A 19,904-nucleotide genomic window follows, 5' to 3' on the forward strand; every position below is an offset into this window, starting at 1 on the left:
TACTTAACCTACCAAAAAAGTGAAAACGTCCTGAGCCAATATCGGGTTTCAATTTATTGACTTGACACAAGCAACAAACTTGGGAGATGAAAGCAATTTTGACATATCTAAGTATATATAGTTGTATCAATTACTGTGATGAATGAAACTAGGTTATTGTATAAAAACAGTTTACATTACGGTGATAACCTATCCTTAGGTTATGACAGGCACTTATTGGTAACAGTTTAGGGTCACTTTAAATATTTTTTGGATTCGATTGTTATTGCCTGTGTACAGATTTGTAAAAAAAGTAAAATCACGCTTGTCGTGCTAACAGCCTTTCAACACTTTCGGCGCTTTCATTTACTGTTACAGAAAGGCCTTAATGTATGATCGAAAAACACTACCATCATACTAAGGGATATAATATATGGTGTATTTGTTTGAAGAAGTCGCTAGCGTTACCACATACAATAAAAAACCTGTTATGCATTGGTATAATGACAGTGGCAACGGCACGCGTACAGAAACATGAGAAGTTAACGCGTTTATTTTGACAAATTATATCATGGTTGTCTAACGTGTATTTATAAATATATATCAATTAATTCAATATCTTTTTAAAAGAATTAGAAATAATGATAAGCTTTGAACATCTATTTAAATTTGTGTTACCAACGACGAGAAAAATACATTGTGTGCACATTTTAGTATTCTGCTGAACTCAGGAAGGCACGCGAACAAAACAGAACGTACCCTTCCGCTTCTAGCATTTGCAAGACAAGTGTGTCTGCCTTTATTCCGCATGAAAGTGGTTACAATTTCCACGCTTCCTGCCATTTTTCTGCTAAAATAAGTTGTGGTATAAAGATGAAGTAAATATGGTATTAAAAAAACCTGTCGATTTCCAAAATAAGAATTACAAAACGCAATACTTTCTCGATTGACGAAGTGATTTTTCGGACCACGAGTTAAAAAATGTTTGGTCTTAAACCAAGATTCAGCATGTGCATGTTCTGAAATGCTTGATACACAAAATTATCTTATGTGTTAGATGTTTTTCTATGCCGTCCGAACGGAATCCAGATCATATGTTTTGTTCCTCATATGACTTTTTGTGGATTTTACTTACAACAACATACACTGTCGATATTCTTATGTCCATACAACCTATTTCTTCTCTTTTCCCAATTATTTCTTCGTCGATGAATTGCTGGTTTATATGCTAGAGTGAAACAACAAAAGCATTTGATAATTTGCTAGCAGAGATAATGGATCGCAAAATATCATTGTCACATCGTCAATCAGTGATTCTTTTTCACGTATCCACTTATAGCACTGTTTGCACCGGATTCGTCTGCACCGCATTGTTGTACACGGGATCTTCTGCAAACACATTCAAAGGATTCAGTAAAACATCGTCAAGTCATACGAAGTGTAACAAAGTTTATTTTGAATTCAGTGTTTGAACCAAAACAAAGATAATATCAAATTGAACGTACATTTTAATAACATTGTATTGTGTTATTACTTCTTTGTCTTCATTAAGTCAAAATTAAACTTGATTTTGCCATCATAATTGTTATAATGGTATTATAATTTTAGTATAGTTTTATAATGTGTTGATCGTTTAACAATCATCAAGATAATACTCAAAACTGCCGTAACACAAAACCTTCTGAAATAATGTACACACAGTTGATACCTTTCTTGACATTTTCGTAGTTCCCTTGTGGCTTTTGACTTGACTCATTCAATGTCATGTAAACGTGCGAATTATCGGACCTGAAAGATGATGTTTACTGTTACTTACCTGCAATGGCTTTATTGCATGATTAGGGTCCGCCAAAATAAATTAACTGATTAAGAAGATTTACAAGCTAATGCGCATTTACCGTTAAGATACGCATACAGTTTTATATATTTTGTTTGCTTGATTGTAAACAATACTTATAACCTTATTTGCCATTTAGCTAAAGCATGTTCGATGATAATGAATAATTTAATGCAAATCTTTCTTAAGGTAAACTGGTTTACGGCTAACAATAAATACATGTACCGTGACATATAACAATGCCCTTTAGAACGTTAATGAAACGTTTGGTGTGCTATTTCGGAAAATATATTCAAATTACTTTATAGTGTTTTATAATTTTTGACTGATGTGCGTCGAAATGCCTTAATTCCTAAATACTTAAAAGCTAAACACCTAAACAAATCCATTTTATTTAGTTGATATATATCATCTTTTATAAATATGCTGTATAAAAATAATAAAATAAACATCAACAGCCGTTTGTTTAAAATATATTAATTCATTGGTTCAGCTGAAATATGTATTGTTTGGTCAATAAATGTCCAATATTTACTATTTACCTATCAAAATATACCAATGTGAAAACAACCCAAAAGATAACCTGTAGACAACCTATTCAACTTGTACACAGTTGGCTGCTGGACATTCAAAGATATTATAAATACCTGATGTTTACAAGTTAATACCTCTTACAGTTGTAATGTAATATTGTCATGTTGTTATCTTACCCTTTGTCTCCATCTCCTAAAAAATAGGATTATTATATTAGCAATAACCTTCGTCACACATGTTAATATAAGGATTTCAAATTCAATGTATATTTTAGTATCTATTTTAAAATACCCTTTAACAAGAACTATCATGTTTTGAATAAGCTTTGTTAACAGAAGGGTGGCATAAAGTTATTAATACAAGAAAAATAATGATAAACAGTACTGTTAACAATCAATGCCAAGTGATGCAAACATCATTAAATGATTCTGGCGCAACGTAACGGTCAATGTGGTTACTATGATAGGTGCCAATACTTTGTGATTAAAATCATCAAAGATTAAACAAAATTTTAATAACCCAATAAAATTATAACTTATACTAACTAAGAACATCGTAAACCGATGTGCCTGTTGCCACGGAACCGTCCTCGTGTGCCTGAGCTGCGTTAGATCCGGGGTTGTTTGTACCAAATCTATAAAATGACAAAAAAACCTGTTCCCACTCCATTTTAATGCATGGCAATTATGCGTCGTCAATTCAAATATGGAAAACAATACCATTGATTATCAGATTTGAAGTCATATTCAATAAATCGGGTTTTTGGGTGTTTTTTGTTGTTAACTAAATATAGAAACACGTTAATTTGCATTACGTTCGATTTGCTTCGCCATAGATATTTCAAGCATAAGAATGTAAAGTTTCATTAAAAGGGAAAACTTAAATTGTTTTTCATTTAAAATATACGTGTTCATGTTTATATTAGCAAAATCAGAACTTCAGCTTCATTTAAAGCCATATTGTAATCCAGCCTTGCAATGCAGAATTTCATAGTGTATTTACTATTGTAAAACAGTGTCAGGTGAGTTTATGTGATTCCAGTAGCATTCAATACGATTACGGGCTTAACCGGTTCTAAGAACAATGTAGCTAATCGGATTTCGTGTTTTATCTAACGGCCCTGTACAGTGCATAAAGTCAATGGAAATTAGACATAGATATGACCTAAAGTAATTCGAAACTCAGTCGTTGCGAAAATCGCATATATTGTAGGTAATCATACGTTTTATCACCCAGACTAATAAAATGGTAGGTACGGTATAAGACAAGATAAAGGGAGAAAAGTCTGTCATAACCAAAATAATCTTCCCACATTAAGAACTCTTCAATTTCCAAAAACGACATAGCCTTTTCCAAGTTAGGATTATTCCTTTAAATGTGCTTATTATTAAAACATAGTGATGTACAGGAAAAAATCGGGGAAAATGCTTTCTTCGTCAGAATCCTTAAATGTAAAAAACTCACCTTCCAAGCATGTGTTGGAATTTTTTATAATTATGTCAAAAAGTTTTGCAAAATTTATTTACTCCACCAGAATAGATTTCAAAAAGAAAAACGGATATTTCACAAAGGGAGCGAAAATCTTGAAAAAAGAAAGGAGTTATATTTCCTCTTAATTCTTATGTTGATTACTGTTTTCTGGAACATCAAATATTCGATAGCTAGTCCTCCTAATCAATTTGAAGGTTATAATTGATTTGTCAATACATTTCATATCAAAAACTATCCCAAATTTAATCATTTAGCCCTTCAAATTTACTTACAATTGTAAGGAATGCAAATCTAGAATATATATTAGGTCGTGCCATTGATGCAAAAATGAACAAGTATACCAAATAGTTCACTGCCAATATATGCTGGAGAGAAACAGGTAGGAAAATAGTTCACTATCAATCTATGCAGAAAAGAAAAGAAAAACATAGCAAAATAGTTCACTGTCACTACATAAAGAAGAAGAAACAATAGCAAAATAGTTCAATCCATGATGTAGAAATAGGTAAGTAATGTAGTGTACTGTCAATAGGGAAGAAAATTTAGCAAACTAATTCACTGGCAATACATTCAACAGACGAAAATTTAGCAAACTAATTCACTGGCAATACATTCTACAGACGAAAATTTAGCAAACTAATTTACTGGCAATACCTTCTACAGAAGAAAATTTAGCAAACTAATTCACTGGCAACACATTCTACAGGAGAAAATTTACCAAAGTAGTTCACTGTGAACACATGCAACAGAAGAAAAAATAGCAAAAGTGTTCATTGTCAATACATTCTACAGAAGAAAGGTTAGTAAAGTAGCTGACTGTCAAAACATTATGCAGAAGTAAGCAAAGTAAATCACTGGAAATACATGCTACAGCAAAAACGTATGCGAAGTAGTTCACTGTCATAACATGCTACAGAAGAAAGGTTAGAAAAGTTGTTCACTGTCAATACATGCTACAGAAGAAAAGGTTTGAAAACACACGAATGTATTTTAGTTTCTTTTACAGAAATGTAACCACTTACACGGAAGGCTCATCAGAATCAGCTGAAATAAAGAATACGGTTTAATACTAGACGCATAATGACGACATGTCGAGCCCGTTCAAAAGGTATTTGACCCAGACATATTGCAATTCGATGCACTTGCAACCAACGAATGACATAGAGTTGAACAAAACGTGAACCTGCGAAAGTACGCCTCATCATGGTGAACCTCAACGGCATTTTTTTTAAATCTTATAATACATGATCAAGATACAGCCCAGATGAGGCTCAGTCCAGACAAGTTTCATAAACAGAACTCATTTTGACATTTCACCTCTAAGTGTGTCCTTGATCTTAAAGGTACAGATCTGGGTCTTGTGCGTGACACGCCGTCTCATCATGGTGAACCTGCATGGCGTGTTTTTGAAAATTATATAATGCATGGTCCTGATACAGCATTGACTGGGATAATTTAACCTTTGACCTTAAACCTTGACCTTGGCATTTGAGGTACAGGTCGCGTAGGAGTCATGCAATATTGTCATGTTAAACCTCTAGGGCAAGGGATTTGAAAATCCTACAATGCAAGATCAAGATAATGCCCGAACAAGAATTGTTTCGACATTTGGCCTTAAACCCTGAACTTCCCATTTGAGATACATTCTAACCTTGACCTTTGAGAAACAGTCCTGGATCTTGTGCACGACACGCCACCTCATCATGGTGACCCTTACTTGCAAGTGTTTTGGAAATCCTTGAATGCATGGTCAATCTACAGCCCGGACAAAGATCATTTCAACCTATGACCTTAATCTTGACCTTGACGTCTGATATAAAGACCTAGATATTGTGAACGACACGCCACCTCATAATGGTGAACCTTCATGGCACGTTTTTCAAGAATCCTATATTGCAGGGTCAAGAAACAGCCAGGACAATAATATTTTCTTGTTTTGACCTTTATCCTTGACCTTGATCTTAAGGTTTCGTACCTAGGCAACACGCCACCTCATCATGGTGACCTTCATGGCAAGTATTTTGAAATTCTATTATGCATTGTCCAGATACAGCCCGGACTTCAATCCGGACTGACGAAAAAACGGAAAGGCACACGAACGCATGCACGCACTCACTCACGCTTGCACACAAGCACGTTCGCACGCACGCACGTACACGGAACCATACGGACATATATGTCTCGCTGAACGCAAACCGGCTCAACAACAATAAATTGTCTCAGCTGCAATATTACTTTTAATGTGTGTGCTTATATTAGTGCCAAAAATCTAAACATTATCTTAAAAAGATATACGTATGTAACACTTACTCTTCTGTTTAAATAGCTTATGACATTCAAATTATCGTCAAATGTGTTCATTAAAAGTTGAATGTAGGTTCATTGAAAAATAAAACCTGTATTAATTTTAGCAAATATTAAAAATATTCCCCAATGTACAATCTAATTATTTAAAATAGATAAAAACAGCAAATGTTGATACGTGTAAGTAAATTGACTGCTTTAGTTGTAATACTTAATATCTTGATATTTAGACTCAAAGCATTGTTCATACATTCAATCGGTGAAAAAAGAAAATAGAAATACACGCAACAAAAGACCTTGCATAAACATGTATATAATATATAATTAAACGATAGGCCGGTTTGCGAATGCACATAGTAACACGACAGACGAAAACGTACATAGTAGTTTAATTTAAATTAACTGAAACTTGAACTAAAATCAAGTAATATGCATACCACTTTTCTTGTTCGGGCAAATGTAGCATTTTAGTAAATATTGCCGTCTGAGAATGACAACAATGACAACTATGGCAACGATCGCTCCGACAGTTCCGCCGATAGCCCCTCCAACAATAGAGCCAGTATTCGGATTATTTACAGGATAATCTAAAAACACAAAGCAGTATAGTTTATATATATACACTATAAAGGTTTTCGTTGATTTTACTTTAATAGTAATAAGACTAATATTTTTACATGTTATATTAGCTTAATCGATATATATATGTCGAATCACTGTCTATGTACCTACTTGATTAATTGGCACTTTTGCTTCGACTTTATTCATTATTATTATTATTTTTATTATTGTTATCATTATTATTATTATTATTATTATTATTATTATTATTATTATTATTATTATTATTATTATTTACAAACATGTTTATTCAAAACTGTTGGAATTATAGTAAATAAATCTTGATATTTGTCCTGGATGACTTTTTTAGAATTGCAGTCTCTTTAAACAGTCAAAGTAAGCTTTCAAAAGCTGTGCTAAAGCTACCGATACATGACTGTATTGTTGTTGTTAGTATCTTTTTATTGGTATCTAACTCCATTCGGTGAGCATTGCATAATTGAGCTTGCCTCAATGTTGACTTGACAAAAATTTTCTTGAATTATTCTTGAATAGCTACTTGTATGTTCAAGTTTACGTTAAGGGCACACGAATGTAAACAAGTGATACAGAGGACTTCTAAATTTTGAAAAATGAATTTGGTTTCTGCGACATAGTTTTTATACCTGCCTGCATCTTTGCATACATTTGAATATTTAAGTATTTATTAAATTAAACACCGAGTGACATCAAATTGGCAATCTTAGTTTTCAGTGGACAAAAGTGGTAATTTACGTACCAGAAATACGTTCAAGAGTTTCAAAAGTATCGTTCACCAATGCAGTAGATCCCTCTTCATTTGCCGCAAACAGAGAAACCAAGTACTTTGTTCCAGGTTCTAAATTTTCAATTTTGTAATACATCTCTTTCGTATAGTCATGTTTTATTATAAGTCTAACCAAACTGGTTTCATCAACAAGTTTTCTATAAGAAACATGAAATTCCTGTGGAGAGCCATTGTCAATTCCTGGGATCCATGTCAAAACAGCAGTTCTATCCGTTATTGTGTCCTGAATTATGTGAACGTCCGTTGGTAAATCAGGCTTTCCTGCAATCAAAGTAAAAAAAATCGTATTATGAACGTTTTAGCATTGCGCGTTAAAGTTTGCGTTTTCTTTTCAGAGCATATTATTTTAAGAAATCGGGAAAGAATTGTAGGAGTTCCCCTTGAGAAAATTGTTCTGACAAATAAACCTTTTGTTGTATCGCCAGTGCTAGTGAATGACTTTGTGTTAAAGACTGATTTCTGAAGCAATATTTTTAATGAAATGAGCTGCTATATTCTTCTATCCGATTCCACAGATTCTAACATCCAAACTATAGTACTAGGAAGAGAAGGAAGCCTTAATATTAATATTAAAATGACTTTATTGAAGATAAATAATTCATGGCCTTTCGAAAATAAAGAGAGAGAGCAGTGTTCTTTAGAACAATTGTTCCGTCTTTGTACCTCAATGCAATTATAATTCAATTAAAAACGGATTCAGCAATGGAATGCCTTTTATTTTAAGTTAAAACAATTTTAAGGAGACACTTTTGAAGACAACCAATATAAATTATAGCTCCGTTGGTTATAAATGACACAATCTTGCTTAATATCGAACATGTCCTGATATCCTGATATTATACCATTTTAAATGACATCAAACTTTGGTGAACCCTATTCGAAATGAGGATGGATATGGTTTACTAACAATTAAACAATGGAAGGTAAAAGGACCGGTCAAGTAGCCTTCACTTTATTTAAGGACATATTAAAAAGAACACAATGGTGTTTATCATTTTGGACTATCCAGTTACATCACAAATTTATCCCTTTCTGGACTGTCAAAGTAACATATATGTGTTGCCTTTCCATATCAGCGACCTTGAACTCGACTCCAATTTACCAAAACACCAGTCCCGTGTCCAGAAATGAGCTTACTTCATTTCATGTTTCTTTGACACCCAGAAAGCAATTCCTATATATACATATCTATGTACGAACATTTACAACTATTGTGTCACTATCAACATATGACATTAAGCGAAAACACAGGAAAAAATTTGATGGCATAATGAAACTTCAGCTTTTTATTTACATGTTACTGACTTAAAGACATACTAGTTTGTACGTTCACATTATATTTAATTCATACTTTATGATACACATTATATACATGTTTATGATACCTGTAGGCCTAAGGTGAAACCGTTCGACTAGTGAATCACCAACTCCGTTAAACACTGACAATTGATAAATTATGTAATCTTCGATCTGAACGTCCAGCACCGTTAAGTTACTTGATAGACCTTCTGTGTCAATTTTAAATTTCTTTATGTCATTTGGCAAAGGTGCACAACTGGTATTCATACATCGCTTCCACACAAATTGTGATGGTTTCGGCTCAGGGTAGGCGACTATTTGGTAGACTAGAGTTGCATTCTCATGTTGGCGGGCGTTGTAAATGAGTTTAACATTAACCTCAGGTGGTCGCCTTGCCGAACCTTAAAGAACAAGGTTAATTTGTTAAGACAGACATTTCCGCTGAATTACCCGTGAGTGAGATTCCCAAAGCATTGAGATTGTATTCTATGCCTCCTGCACCATAAGATTGCATTGATAAAACTGGATACTCATTCACAAAGTCCATAGGTCTCATGCATAATGAATATAAACACAACGGTCGCCTGTTGTTTATTGTCGAAAAAAAGACATGAACAACAATTAAAGTCACACTTATTGGCATTTTATGCGAAAGCTTATAGTCTGTGCCAACATGTGTTTCAACCTTTATTTGAAAGGTTTTTGAGTTAATGCCAAGGTTGAAGTATTAGCATAACGACGTCGACAATGATACCAAGGCTTTGACAGAACTTTGACTCTTTTCTTCGAAACCGAGGTGACATGCACATAGCCTAGAGAATGTATTTGCATTTGATGTACACCACATCCATTTGTGAGGGTAAATGTCCTTTTTAAGGCTTCATTACTCCGCATGACACAAAACAACTTGATAGTTGTGAGGTTCAATAGAACTTGACCTGATATACATTTGGCAGCACCTATCTACACACAAGTTATTTACATAAAACACTTACATTTTACAAATAATTGAATTGACGCGTTATTGGCCGCCCCATATCGATTGTATCCGAAACACGTATAAACTCCCTTGTCCGAACATTCAGCACGTATGTCATATATCAGTTGATGTATTTCATTTCGTGCAATTACTTGTGTACCGTCCTTGGAAATGACCATATAAGAGCCGGGGTCACTTTCTAGCGAGCATCGCATATGGTTGGTTGAATGTTCCTCAATTTCTACAGATAAATGGGACTCGTTGTTGAGTTGCAATATCAAATTTTCGGCCCCATCTGAAATAAAAACAACGTCTTTCAAATAATATGAGGACTGAACACGTGTATAAACTGTTAATAACCGATATCTGTTATTACAATTAGGTTTTGTTTCTGTATGTTAATAATGTATCATAATACCAGTCTATTTTGACTAATGCTTTCTCAATGTTTACTTAATGAACAATTGGTCGTAGTGTGATCTACATGGATGTAGTTCCATAGTTTGGTATTTGTTACTCTAACACAACACATTACATGCAAGCAAGCATACCTGCATCTAAAAAAATTATTAAGTTGTTTCGGCGTTTTAGTATTCACACAATAAAGGAATAAGAAACGTCAAGTAAACCGGTAAATAAATCGAAAACAAACTGCGTTTACTAATAACGGATTAAGCATTCGCTTAAGTTAGTGTAATTTTATTTACTTGTCAAACACGAAATTAGTATTATGACTGTGGCATTAGTACTCGAAACGAACTTGGTTTAAGAGATATTTCCCTTCACTTGAAAATATTCATATGTTTAAAAAAAATGCAACAACATTAACTAAACAAACGTTCAAATGAAAATGTGAGGCAAGCACCAGTTTGATAGGTAATAACCCTTAAAAAGCGTATGCTTATATCATGTGGCAATAATGACTAAATTGTAATACACTTACAAAGTACATCTAGATGAAATGTTGCAGTATCGTACTGTACAGTCGTCGCTGATGTCAACGTTGGCCGAAGAACACTAGACACCTTACACGTATAACTGGCCTCATCACTGCGCTGAACATATTCGATTGTCAAGTTTTGTGTGTTCTGTTTTACCCAGGAGGCGCTGGTTCCGGACCTTGTCCACTCAAATGACACAGCGGGAGGGTTACCGGGCGCATACAAGCAAGGAAAAACTAACATATCTCCTCTAACTAAGCTGAGGTCTTGTAAGATCTTTGTTTTGGGACCATCTGACGAAATTTAAAACAACAACAGCTTAATGAACACAAAGAACTTACTTATTTTCTCAAAATGTCTGTATTCGACCCTGATCAAAATATAGAAATTGTTTAGTATATATTTGAGTTCAGACGTGTCATATTGAAAAACATCGTGTATAAAAAAACAGGCTTTAGAAATATGTTAGACAGTTTAAATTATTTTATTTCACCAGAAACTCGTACAACACACATCTTTGAAGGCGTACGTTTTTATAAAGTTAAAACATCGGTCCTTTAGTAAAACATATGAAATTGTCACTATGCAAAAAAATTAGGTCAGATAATAAGCAATTGATTGTCATGAAATGGAATCTTAATTATGTCATGCAGTGGTAATTTTTATGTTTCGTTTAATGTAAATTACTAATAATACTCTGTAAACATGCAAAGCGCCGCATCATTTAAAAAAGTATCATGAAAATTCATCAGAAATCAACAGAATCTTTTTTTTGCCTAAATATTAACAGCTCATCGTCACATTACACAAATGTGTTCGTTGCAGAATAACAACATATACAAATGAAAAAGGATTAAAATGAATCAACATCTAATAGAATAGAAATACAAATATCCTAAAACGAGTATAAAAACTAATCCTTACACAAAACATCAACGTGGAGATCTGCTGACTGCATCCCGTGCACTGTTCCATTGAAGGTCGTCTGCATAAAGTTTTCTGCCAAGCAGGACGCTTGCTGGCTGGTGGAAAGACCGCCAGTAATATTGTAGATGCCCGACGGTGATGCAGTTTGACCAGTCCATGTATAGATTGATGGAGGGGAACTGACAACCGAGCATGATAACCAAAAGGCATCTCCGGCCAGTACTTTTATACTGTTTTTTACCGTCATATATCCGGTTTTATCGTAGTGGTATCTCAATGTTATATCTTGTGGAGTTTCTACATTAATGTAAAACCAGAGACCAGTTTAGTAATATACATAATTTCTGAATTTTTGAAAAGCAATCTAATGTTTTTAAATAAACTTCGCCAAATCAACGATGAATTTTGACACAAGTGTAAACTTCATAGCCTGGTAGCAATATAACAAAGAAACCAATTGCTGACATCAGTGATTTGGCGTATACTTTATTGTTTTCAGTGAACCTTAATAGTGAAGAAGTGGGGATGCAAAGTTTGCATTGCATTCACTTTAACCGGTAAATTGATCGTTTCATTGGTGCCAAATGACACTTCGATCATCTATTGTTAAGCTGATTGACGAGGAAGTGCGGTTCGGGTATCTTACAAATGGTAGAACTTAAATGCAAATATTAACAATTATCTACATGTATTCTTCAACAACCTAAAAGGTAAAGCACGTATGTGAGTACAGACATACGGAGATCAACATTATGATGCAGTTTTTTCAAATAAACTTTTCAAAAATTCATTGTTTGACTTAATTTTCAGGTTTGATATTTAGCAGGAATAAAACGCACATCTGTTGCAACATATGTGTATGCAATAAAGAGTTGATCAACTGTAAGAAAATAAGATTTTATCAGTGTTACAATCATAAATTTCTAATGTGCTAAGTATACATGTATATTTAATAATATGTTAATACTTATAGAAATTAAGACTTCCATTAACTTTAAGTAGCGGAAACATGTGCATCAAGATGAAGATAACTTATTAGATAAATTCACCCATCTGCAAAGTTTGAACAGTAATCAGGCAAAGGTTATTGATGCTTACGTATGGAAAAAGAGATACATACGCCACACTACGATTTGCAGCGGGGATACATTGGTTCGGGTTTCTGGGATCCCGTTTGTTTCTGTCATTGTGTTAGAGGCAGTGCACTGGACCGTGGTGTTAACACTGAAAGTACTTAGTGACAACAGCTGGCTATTTGTCTGTGTAACAGACCAAACGTAGATAGAAGGAGCAGGCTTGGAGTGCGCTACACAGGCAACTGTAGCACCTAGTCCCCCTACAATGGCGATAGTGTTGTCGGAAATGTCCGGGCCTCCGGAAGTCCCGTATTTGAATATAGGTAAGAGAGGTGGATCTGGTATTAAAAACACAGTTTATGTACTTGAAATTCAACAAGGAACTGAACCCGCATGGCCTGCGTTCGAAAAACGTAACTTAACGCGAAAATGTGCATATATAACCAACATAACCTAAGCGTATTAACTTAAAAACAATATTAAATATAAGTCGTGTATTGCGTTTTACAATTCGGTGCGATATATTTGAATGTCGGAATTATTTCCATTTGTTGCTAATTTTCTTTTGATCATTGTCGTACCTTTTCGAGCATATTGCGTGAAAGTTTCGTTGTTTTTTGCAAACGCTTTGAATCTGTTAATATCCAGTGTCTTTTTTTTCTTATTTCCCATTTGCATTATTGCAACACTATCCAAAACAATACTATTCTAAGTCCGTCTAGTTTTACACGTTAATTTGTACTAGGTTTTCTTCTATAAGATCGTTTGCATTTAATAACTCCTTTTTTAATTAAAAACAAATTAAATTAACGATTCTCAAAATGTTATAAGAGCAGCCTGCATTTCTAGTTAAAAAAGCACTGGAAGAAGTTAATGTTTGCAACATATTTACGCAAAAATGTAATTGACAGCATTGTGAAATATTTGCTTGTACATTGTGAAACGTTTATACAAACAAAATAACGTACTTACACAGGACATTGATCGTAATAGTTGTTCTATTCTCCCCATTCTGGAAACTGCCGAAAGAAGGTACCAATTTGTTTTGAACCTTGCACGTGTAGTCCCCGTCGTCGATGTCAGGTAGGACATTCGTTTATTGCAATGCTCTGTTAGCCGTGGATCCACGTGGGTACGTCCAGCTGTAGCTGCTGGCCGGGTTGCTGTCAGTGCTGCAGTTGAACACCTTGCTGTTGCCTTCGATGATATTCACCATACCCTTTACGGTACTACCATCCACACGTATTGTTGGCATCCAGGGCAAGTCTGAATTAAAAACAAATTTTACTTGCATCAGCAGCATGCAACAATTGCAAAGAAAACTTTATTCGAATGTAGGAAGCGTTATTCACTTCGTGCAGTGATCGACGTCGTATTTCGGACTAAGCTTTTCTGGTTAAATATTTGCTTGATCAAATGTATGCCATATAAAATGTAATTTACAAATAATCTCACAACCATACTATAATCATGAAATCACCCCTTTGCTGTTTTATCATCGGAATATCGTAATTTTGTGACTTTAAACCTCACAAGCCAAACTATATCAAGTATGTTTTTGATGTCTGACATTATTATTGAGTAGTATTTCACCTACATGTTAGTGTAGGTAAGACTTTACATTAAAAAAATGTATAACGCTTAATGTGTCTGATATAAATGTTGCGCTTTTTAAGATAAGATTTGCTATTCAAATTATCATTACTCATTTTACATGCGTTGCATTTTTGAAGTCTCACTATATTAGAGTCTTTATTGTTTCATGTTATGAATTTGATAAATCATTCAAGCCTTACTGGACAATTTAAGAAACGCCGAATTTTGAAATTATTAAGCGAACATTTTGTGTTTTCATTATTTTCCAGTGAATCCATAAGAAAATTATATTTAAAAAAAAAAAATAAGTTATTTTGCGAATCATTTTAAAAATGTAATTCGAACACTAAAAAAGTAATAATAAATAGTAAAAACTACTGAATATACTAGGCAATAAGCTTTCCATTAGCAAATGTTTATAATAAACACTCGTATTCAAACAACCCTTTGTAATACTTTTTATAATACTTACACAATACATCTATGGTAAAGGACGTCAAGTTTCGGGCTGTAACCGGACTACCACTCCCAGTTGCGGACATACTGTTCCTGGCCTCAACGGTGTACGATCCTGCCTGTGTCCTCGTTATGCCAGTAAAGCTCAACGGTAGGTTAATCCCATCTGGTCCAGATAGTAGATATGTGGTCGGCAGTGGATTACTGTCAGCCGTACAGGATATTGAGAACATGCTGCCAATAATGACAATCAACGATGGTGAAACATTGACGTTGTTGGCTTTGCACACAGGAGGATCAGGGCCGTCTGAAAATAATACAAAATCATCAGTTCATATGTCACTATCTTGCGTATTGATCGCAATGCCGTAAAAACACGATTTATTACAGTCTGATGAACGATGAATGAAGTGGCACTGCTTCAACGACGTTCATAGTTCAAACGTCTGTGCTACAAATCGGTTTTGCAATACACAAGTGATCGTGCTCATGAACAAAGATCATATCATTTCATGGGGTCTAACATATATCTTTCGATTGACCGAGAATTGCCTTTTTTATATTGCGCCGGGTGCAAATAATCATGTACGTGAACCTTGTTTAAAACAGACTATTTTGTCTTCATACGAATGTATTAGATTAATACTTTTAATGAACATATGCCTTGTTCTAGCATCCAAGGTATGATTTATCAGTTGCATGTCTAACACTGGTATGTTTCTTTTAAATAATATGTAACGAATTTCTTACAACGATATTTATACTGCTAGTGAACTACAGTTGCAATCGTGATTCGCATAAATGTATTTAGCTCAACCTTTTACTTTTCCTAGCCACTGCTCTTTCGATATTATTTAGCTATGCATATTGTGCTTTACTTCGACCGACCTTCAAATTGCTTTCACTAAGCCCCGAAAACATTAACAAATATGGCTTACAGCTTATCATTGTTTACTATCATCTTACATAGAACATTTATCATCTTTGTTCCGGAAGTGAACCACTGTTCCATGTTTCTTGCACGGCAGTACACACCCAAGTCCTGGTCATCTCTCTGTACCTGTAAAGTGAGGGTCCCATGCGTCACGATCAGATCCCCGTCCGGTGTTGATGATGTACTTGTTCCAGAGGTTATTTGTATGTCGTCTGCTGTAGAAGTGGTTTTGTTGTCTTTGTACCAAACGACAGAGGCTACAGGGTTTCCAGGGGACGTCTGACACTGGAATGTGCCTTCTGTGTTTACTATAACGGACACGGGGTTGTCGATTGGAGAGGATATTAGTGTCGACGTAATGCCAACTGAAACAAAACATGCAAAACGTGTATAAGCAGCTATACAATAACCAAGAAACGATGTTAAAACACTATCCTGGGTAATACTAGTAATCGTATTAACAAAGTTGAATGAAACTGCACATCTCATAAGTGACTAAGTAAAAGATAGAGCATGATCCAACTGTCTAATGTTATAACGCAGATTCAGTAAGAGTCCTGTCTGTAATTCATAACGATCAATCGTGGTACCGAAATGCGGCTTTATTGCCTGAAATAATCTATAAAACTGAAAAATCGAACTGTTTTAAACGACGTTAACAAATGTTTATCATATTAGATAAAAACGTTTCCTTCAATTGAATGATGGTAAAAGGTCATTTAAGATCCTAAATTAAAAAGTACAAAATAATTTCGGACTAAATTCGGCTCACAAATAGCGATCAGTATCAAAAAGGAACAATGATTTTGTCAAACGCAATACTCTTGAAGACTACTTTCACTTGTGTGATTTACTTTACAAAGTTACAGTGATATGAAATTCAAAAATTGAATCAAGAAGCGGAATGAACATCGGCCTCTAAATTCTTTGAAGATGCCTCTATAAAGACATGCACTTACCGCTAAAATAGGGAAATAAATAGCCATTTATCATGAGCAAGATTTTTTTTAAAACGGTTAAAAATGCAATTCATTGAGCGCTCTCATTAACTGTTTCAACCTTTGATTGCTTTGGGTTTTTATGAGTAAAAACACATTCTTATTTATATTTTAGTCGCTCGCTCATTTCATTATAAACCCTACAAACCGTAGACCAAAAAATAATTTGGTGAGGCATTATAAGTCGACACCCTCCTTTAGTGGGCGCGGACTATATTTCATATTGTCCCAAATGTAGCTTTAACTTACGGATCAGTTCATAAATTGCAGAAGACTGTTTTTGATATTTTCCACGTTGCACGATAAAATGTAATGTACAGTGTGTATAAAATGTATACTTCAATTGATAACGAAGTCTTAAATCATAACGGCCCTGAATGTTGATTTTGAAAACATTGATTTCAAATACCAACTTTCCCCCACATATATAAAGGTTACACGGTACTTTAACAATTTCCATTATGTTTTTCTAACTTCGACGCAGTAATCTCCCTTGTCGAGCTGCGACAAAGGGAGTTTTGAAATAACTCCCTCCAAATGTATAGTTATTTTTATCCCCGTTTTATTTACTCAGACCAGCTAAGTGTGTGCACAAAAATAAATACAAATGTAACAGTATTATCAACAATAATAATGTCGAACATATGTATACTTAACATTGTATCGAAAATAGTAAATTCTTTTTTTTATGATTTTTACATGCATGTGTTTTCTTTTATTTTCAGTCCGCCGACTTAAAGCTTTTCACTTGTTAAACTCTCGTACTTTTTAAAGCATACCTTTAAACAATCTCACATATTGATGAATAGGTATCGTTGTGTACTATTTTTTTTGTAACGGTTCAACTACAATACTACATGCTTTTGATTGCGCACTCTTTTCACGAGTCGAAAACATGTTTAGTATTGTTTTTTTTTTATTTAAAACACAACCACTGAATTGTTCAACCATTTCTTGGTGTATATATGCATACTTTGGTTTTATTATTCTTATCTGCTTACGATTCCTGTTTCGTAGGACACTGAAGCTTTGCGACATAATCTATATAAAAGTTGAAATTGTCAATTAAAATTTGTATGAGTAAGTGTATTTTGTTTGTATCGAAAATTTAAGCGATGTAGTTTAAATCGTTGTATTACATGATCGTCACCCAAACAGGCGCACGAAGACAGTTCGACCTGGGAAATAAATCCCGTGTCCCATTTCTAAATACATATATATATCATATATGGCATTGAAATTCTGCCCTCTTTTGCGCATATTGCAAAAGCGTGAATAGTGTCAATGCTATCTACACGGATGACGTGTTCTATAGATATAAAGGCAAACTTTAAAAACATGTAATATTTAAAATTAAATGCGCGATAAGATAATGGCCGACTAGTGTTGATTTAGTATTTCGAATAACATAATCTTACGTTGTATTAAAAGAGTTAAATTAACAACATGTGTCATTAAATTTCGAAAACACCTATTGAGTAAAAACTAGTTAGTACTATTGCTTATTAATGTTCTGTTTCTTATTTTTAATGCATATGTTTATGTCATACAAAGTGTTTAATGTCTTATGAATGTTATACGTATTGTTATATGTCTTAACCTACAAACATAATATTATTATATTTATTATTTTATTAACCATTCTTTTTAAAAAAAAAAAATTACATTTTTTATTTCATATAATAAACCTTGAAATGTCATCGATTGTAATAATTATGATCATAAAATCTTTTAACTCCAAATATGGCGTCATTTTTTGTGAGTCAGGGCCACTGTAAAACTGAAATTACATCAATTTAAAATTGAGAATGGCTTTTTAAAAAATATATTTTGTAATGCATGATGAATAAGTATTGTTTTCATACATTTTTATATAACTATATTATATACTTCAACAAAAAACATGTACGGCAAACTCACTCTGAAACCGGTATTGTATGTGATCTTTCATCGCATCAAGAATAACATTTGATTGTAGGTGTCAGTTTAAGATAGATTCTACTTTTATTCAACTATAATGCTGTTGATGAAATACTTCTTACCTGTCAAATCAATAGTCAATTCATTGGTATACGCTAACGTCGACGACGCTTGAGTGCCGTATGCAAATTTACACCTCCACATATCGCCCTTCATGTCCGTCTCCACACTGATGAGAGTACACGTGTAATTAGATATGCTTACACAGCCGCAGTTCATGTTGGTAGGAACTAGGTAAGACGGGTGAAAGAGACATGTTCCATTAGCATCCAGTTTCATTACTACTGTAGGTGATGTTGGGAAGTAATTATTGTCGCGTGGTTTGTTGTACCAGTCTACAAGAAGAATATCATTTCTTGACGAGAAACAAATCATCTGTAAGTTGTCGCCCTGAGACACTGATGCCCCGTCAGTTCCCGTGCTGTTACCCGAGATGGTAAACGAAGTAGCTGTGAAATGGTATAAGAACATCGTCAAGTAAATTTGTTTTTGTAACTTTATAATTGTAATACGATATGAATCGTACTTCTCTGCTGACATATTTCTTTGCACTTAAATACGTATTATATATGTGGTATTAATGCTACGAGATATGGCTATGCATTTTCAAAAACCAGATACATGTAATTTTTGCTATCACATAATCATATGCAGTAAAGTTTTTTTTATGACAAAGCTTATACTTTTAAACATCCTACTACTACAATCACCACTACTGCTGCTGCTGCTCTACTTCTACTACTACAACTACTGCTACTACTACTACTGCTACTGCTACTGCTGCTGCTGCTGCTGCTGCTGCTGCTGCTGCTGCTGCTGCTGCTGCTGCTGCTACTACTACTACTACTACTACTACTACTACTACTACTACTACTACTACTACTACTACTACTACTACTACTATTACTGCTGCTGCTGCTGCTGCTGCTGCTGCTGCTGCTACTACTACTACTACTACTACTACTACTACTACTACTACTACTACTACTACTACTACTACTACTACTACTACTACTACTACTTCTACTACTACTACTACTACTACTACTACTACTACTACTACTACTACTACTACTACTACTACTACTACTACTACTACTACTACTACTACAACCACTACAACTACTACCATTGCTACTTCTACTACTACTTATACTCCAACGACTACGGCTACTACTGCTTCTTC

General features: G+C 34.2%; 2 protein-coding genes across 2 annotated transcripts; both read right to left on the reverse strand.

Annotated features, from left to right (window-relative positions):
- Positions 1 to 504: 504 nt before the first annotated feature.
- LOC128239256 (nephrin-like) lies at positions 505 to 15,105 on the reverse strand. Its single transcript, XM_052955820.1, has 14 exons — positions 14,823 to 15,105; positions 13,727 to 14,020; positions 12,799 to 13,092; positions 11,676 to 11,975; positions 10,754 to 11,044; positions 9,827 to 10,105; positions 8,918 to 9,232; positions 7,485 to 7,793; positions 6,583 to 6,732; positions 4,864 to 4,885; positions 2,896 to 2,984; positions 2,527 to 2,542; positions 1,688 to 1,767; positions 505 to 1,368 (listed from the first exon to the last, which is right to left on the reverse strand). Exons 3-14 carry the CDS (start codon positions 12,863 to 12,865, stop codon positions 1,313 to 1,315), a joined length of 1,974 nt encoding a protein of 657 aa, XP_052811780.1. The 5' UTR covers positions 12,866 to 13,092; positions 13,727 to 14,020; positions 14,823 to 15,105; the 3' UTR covers positions 505 to 1,312.
- Positions 13,851 to 19,189, reverse strand: LOC128238003 (carcinoembryonic antigen-related cell adhesion molecule 5-like). The gene is made up of 4 exons (XM_052953575.1): positions 18,781 to 19,189; positions 15,773 to 16,105; positions 14,823 to 15,113; positions 13,851 to 14,020 (listed from the first exon to the last, which is right to left on the reverse strand). Exons 1-4 carry the CDS (start codon positions 19,187 to 19,189, stop codon positions 13,851 to 13,853), a joined length of 1,203 nt encoding a protein of 400 aa, XP_052809535.1.
- Positions 19,190 to 19,904: the final 715 nt, after the last annotated feature.

The sequence above is a fragment of the Mya arenaria genome, chromosome 6, assembly GCF_026914265.1.
Source record: "Mya arenaria isolate MELC-2E11 chromosome 6, ASM2691426v1".
Taxonomy (NCBI): Eukaryota; Metazoa; Mollusca; class Bivalvia; order Myida; family Myidae; genus Mya; species Mya arenaria.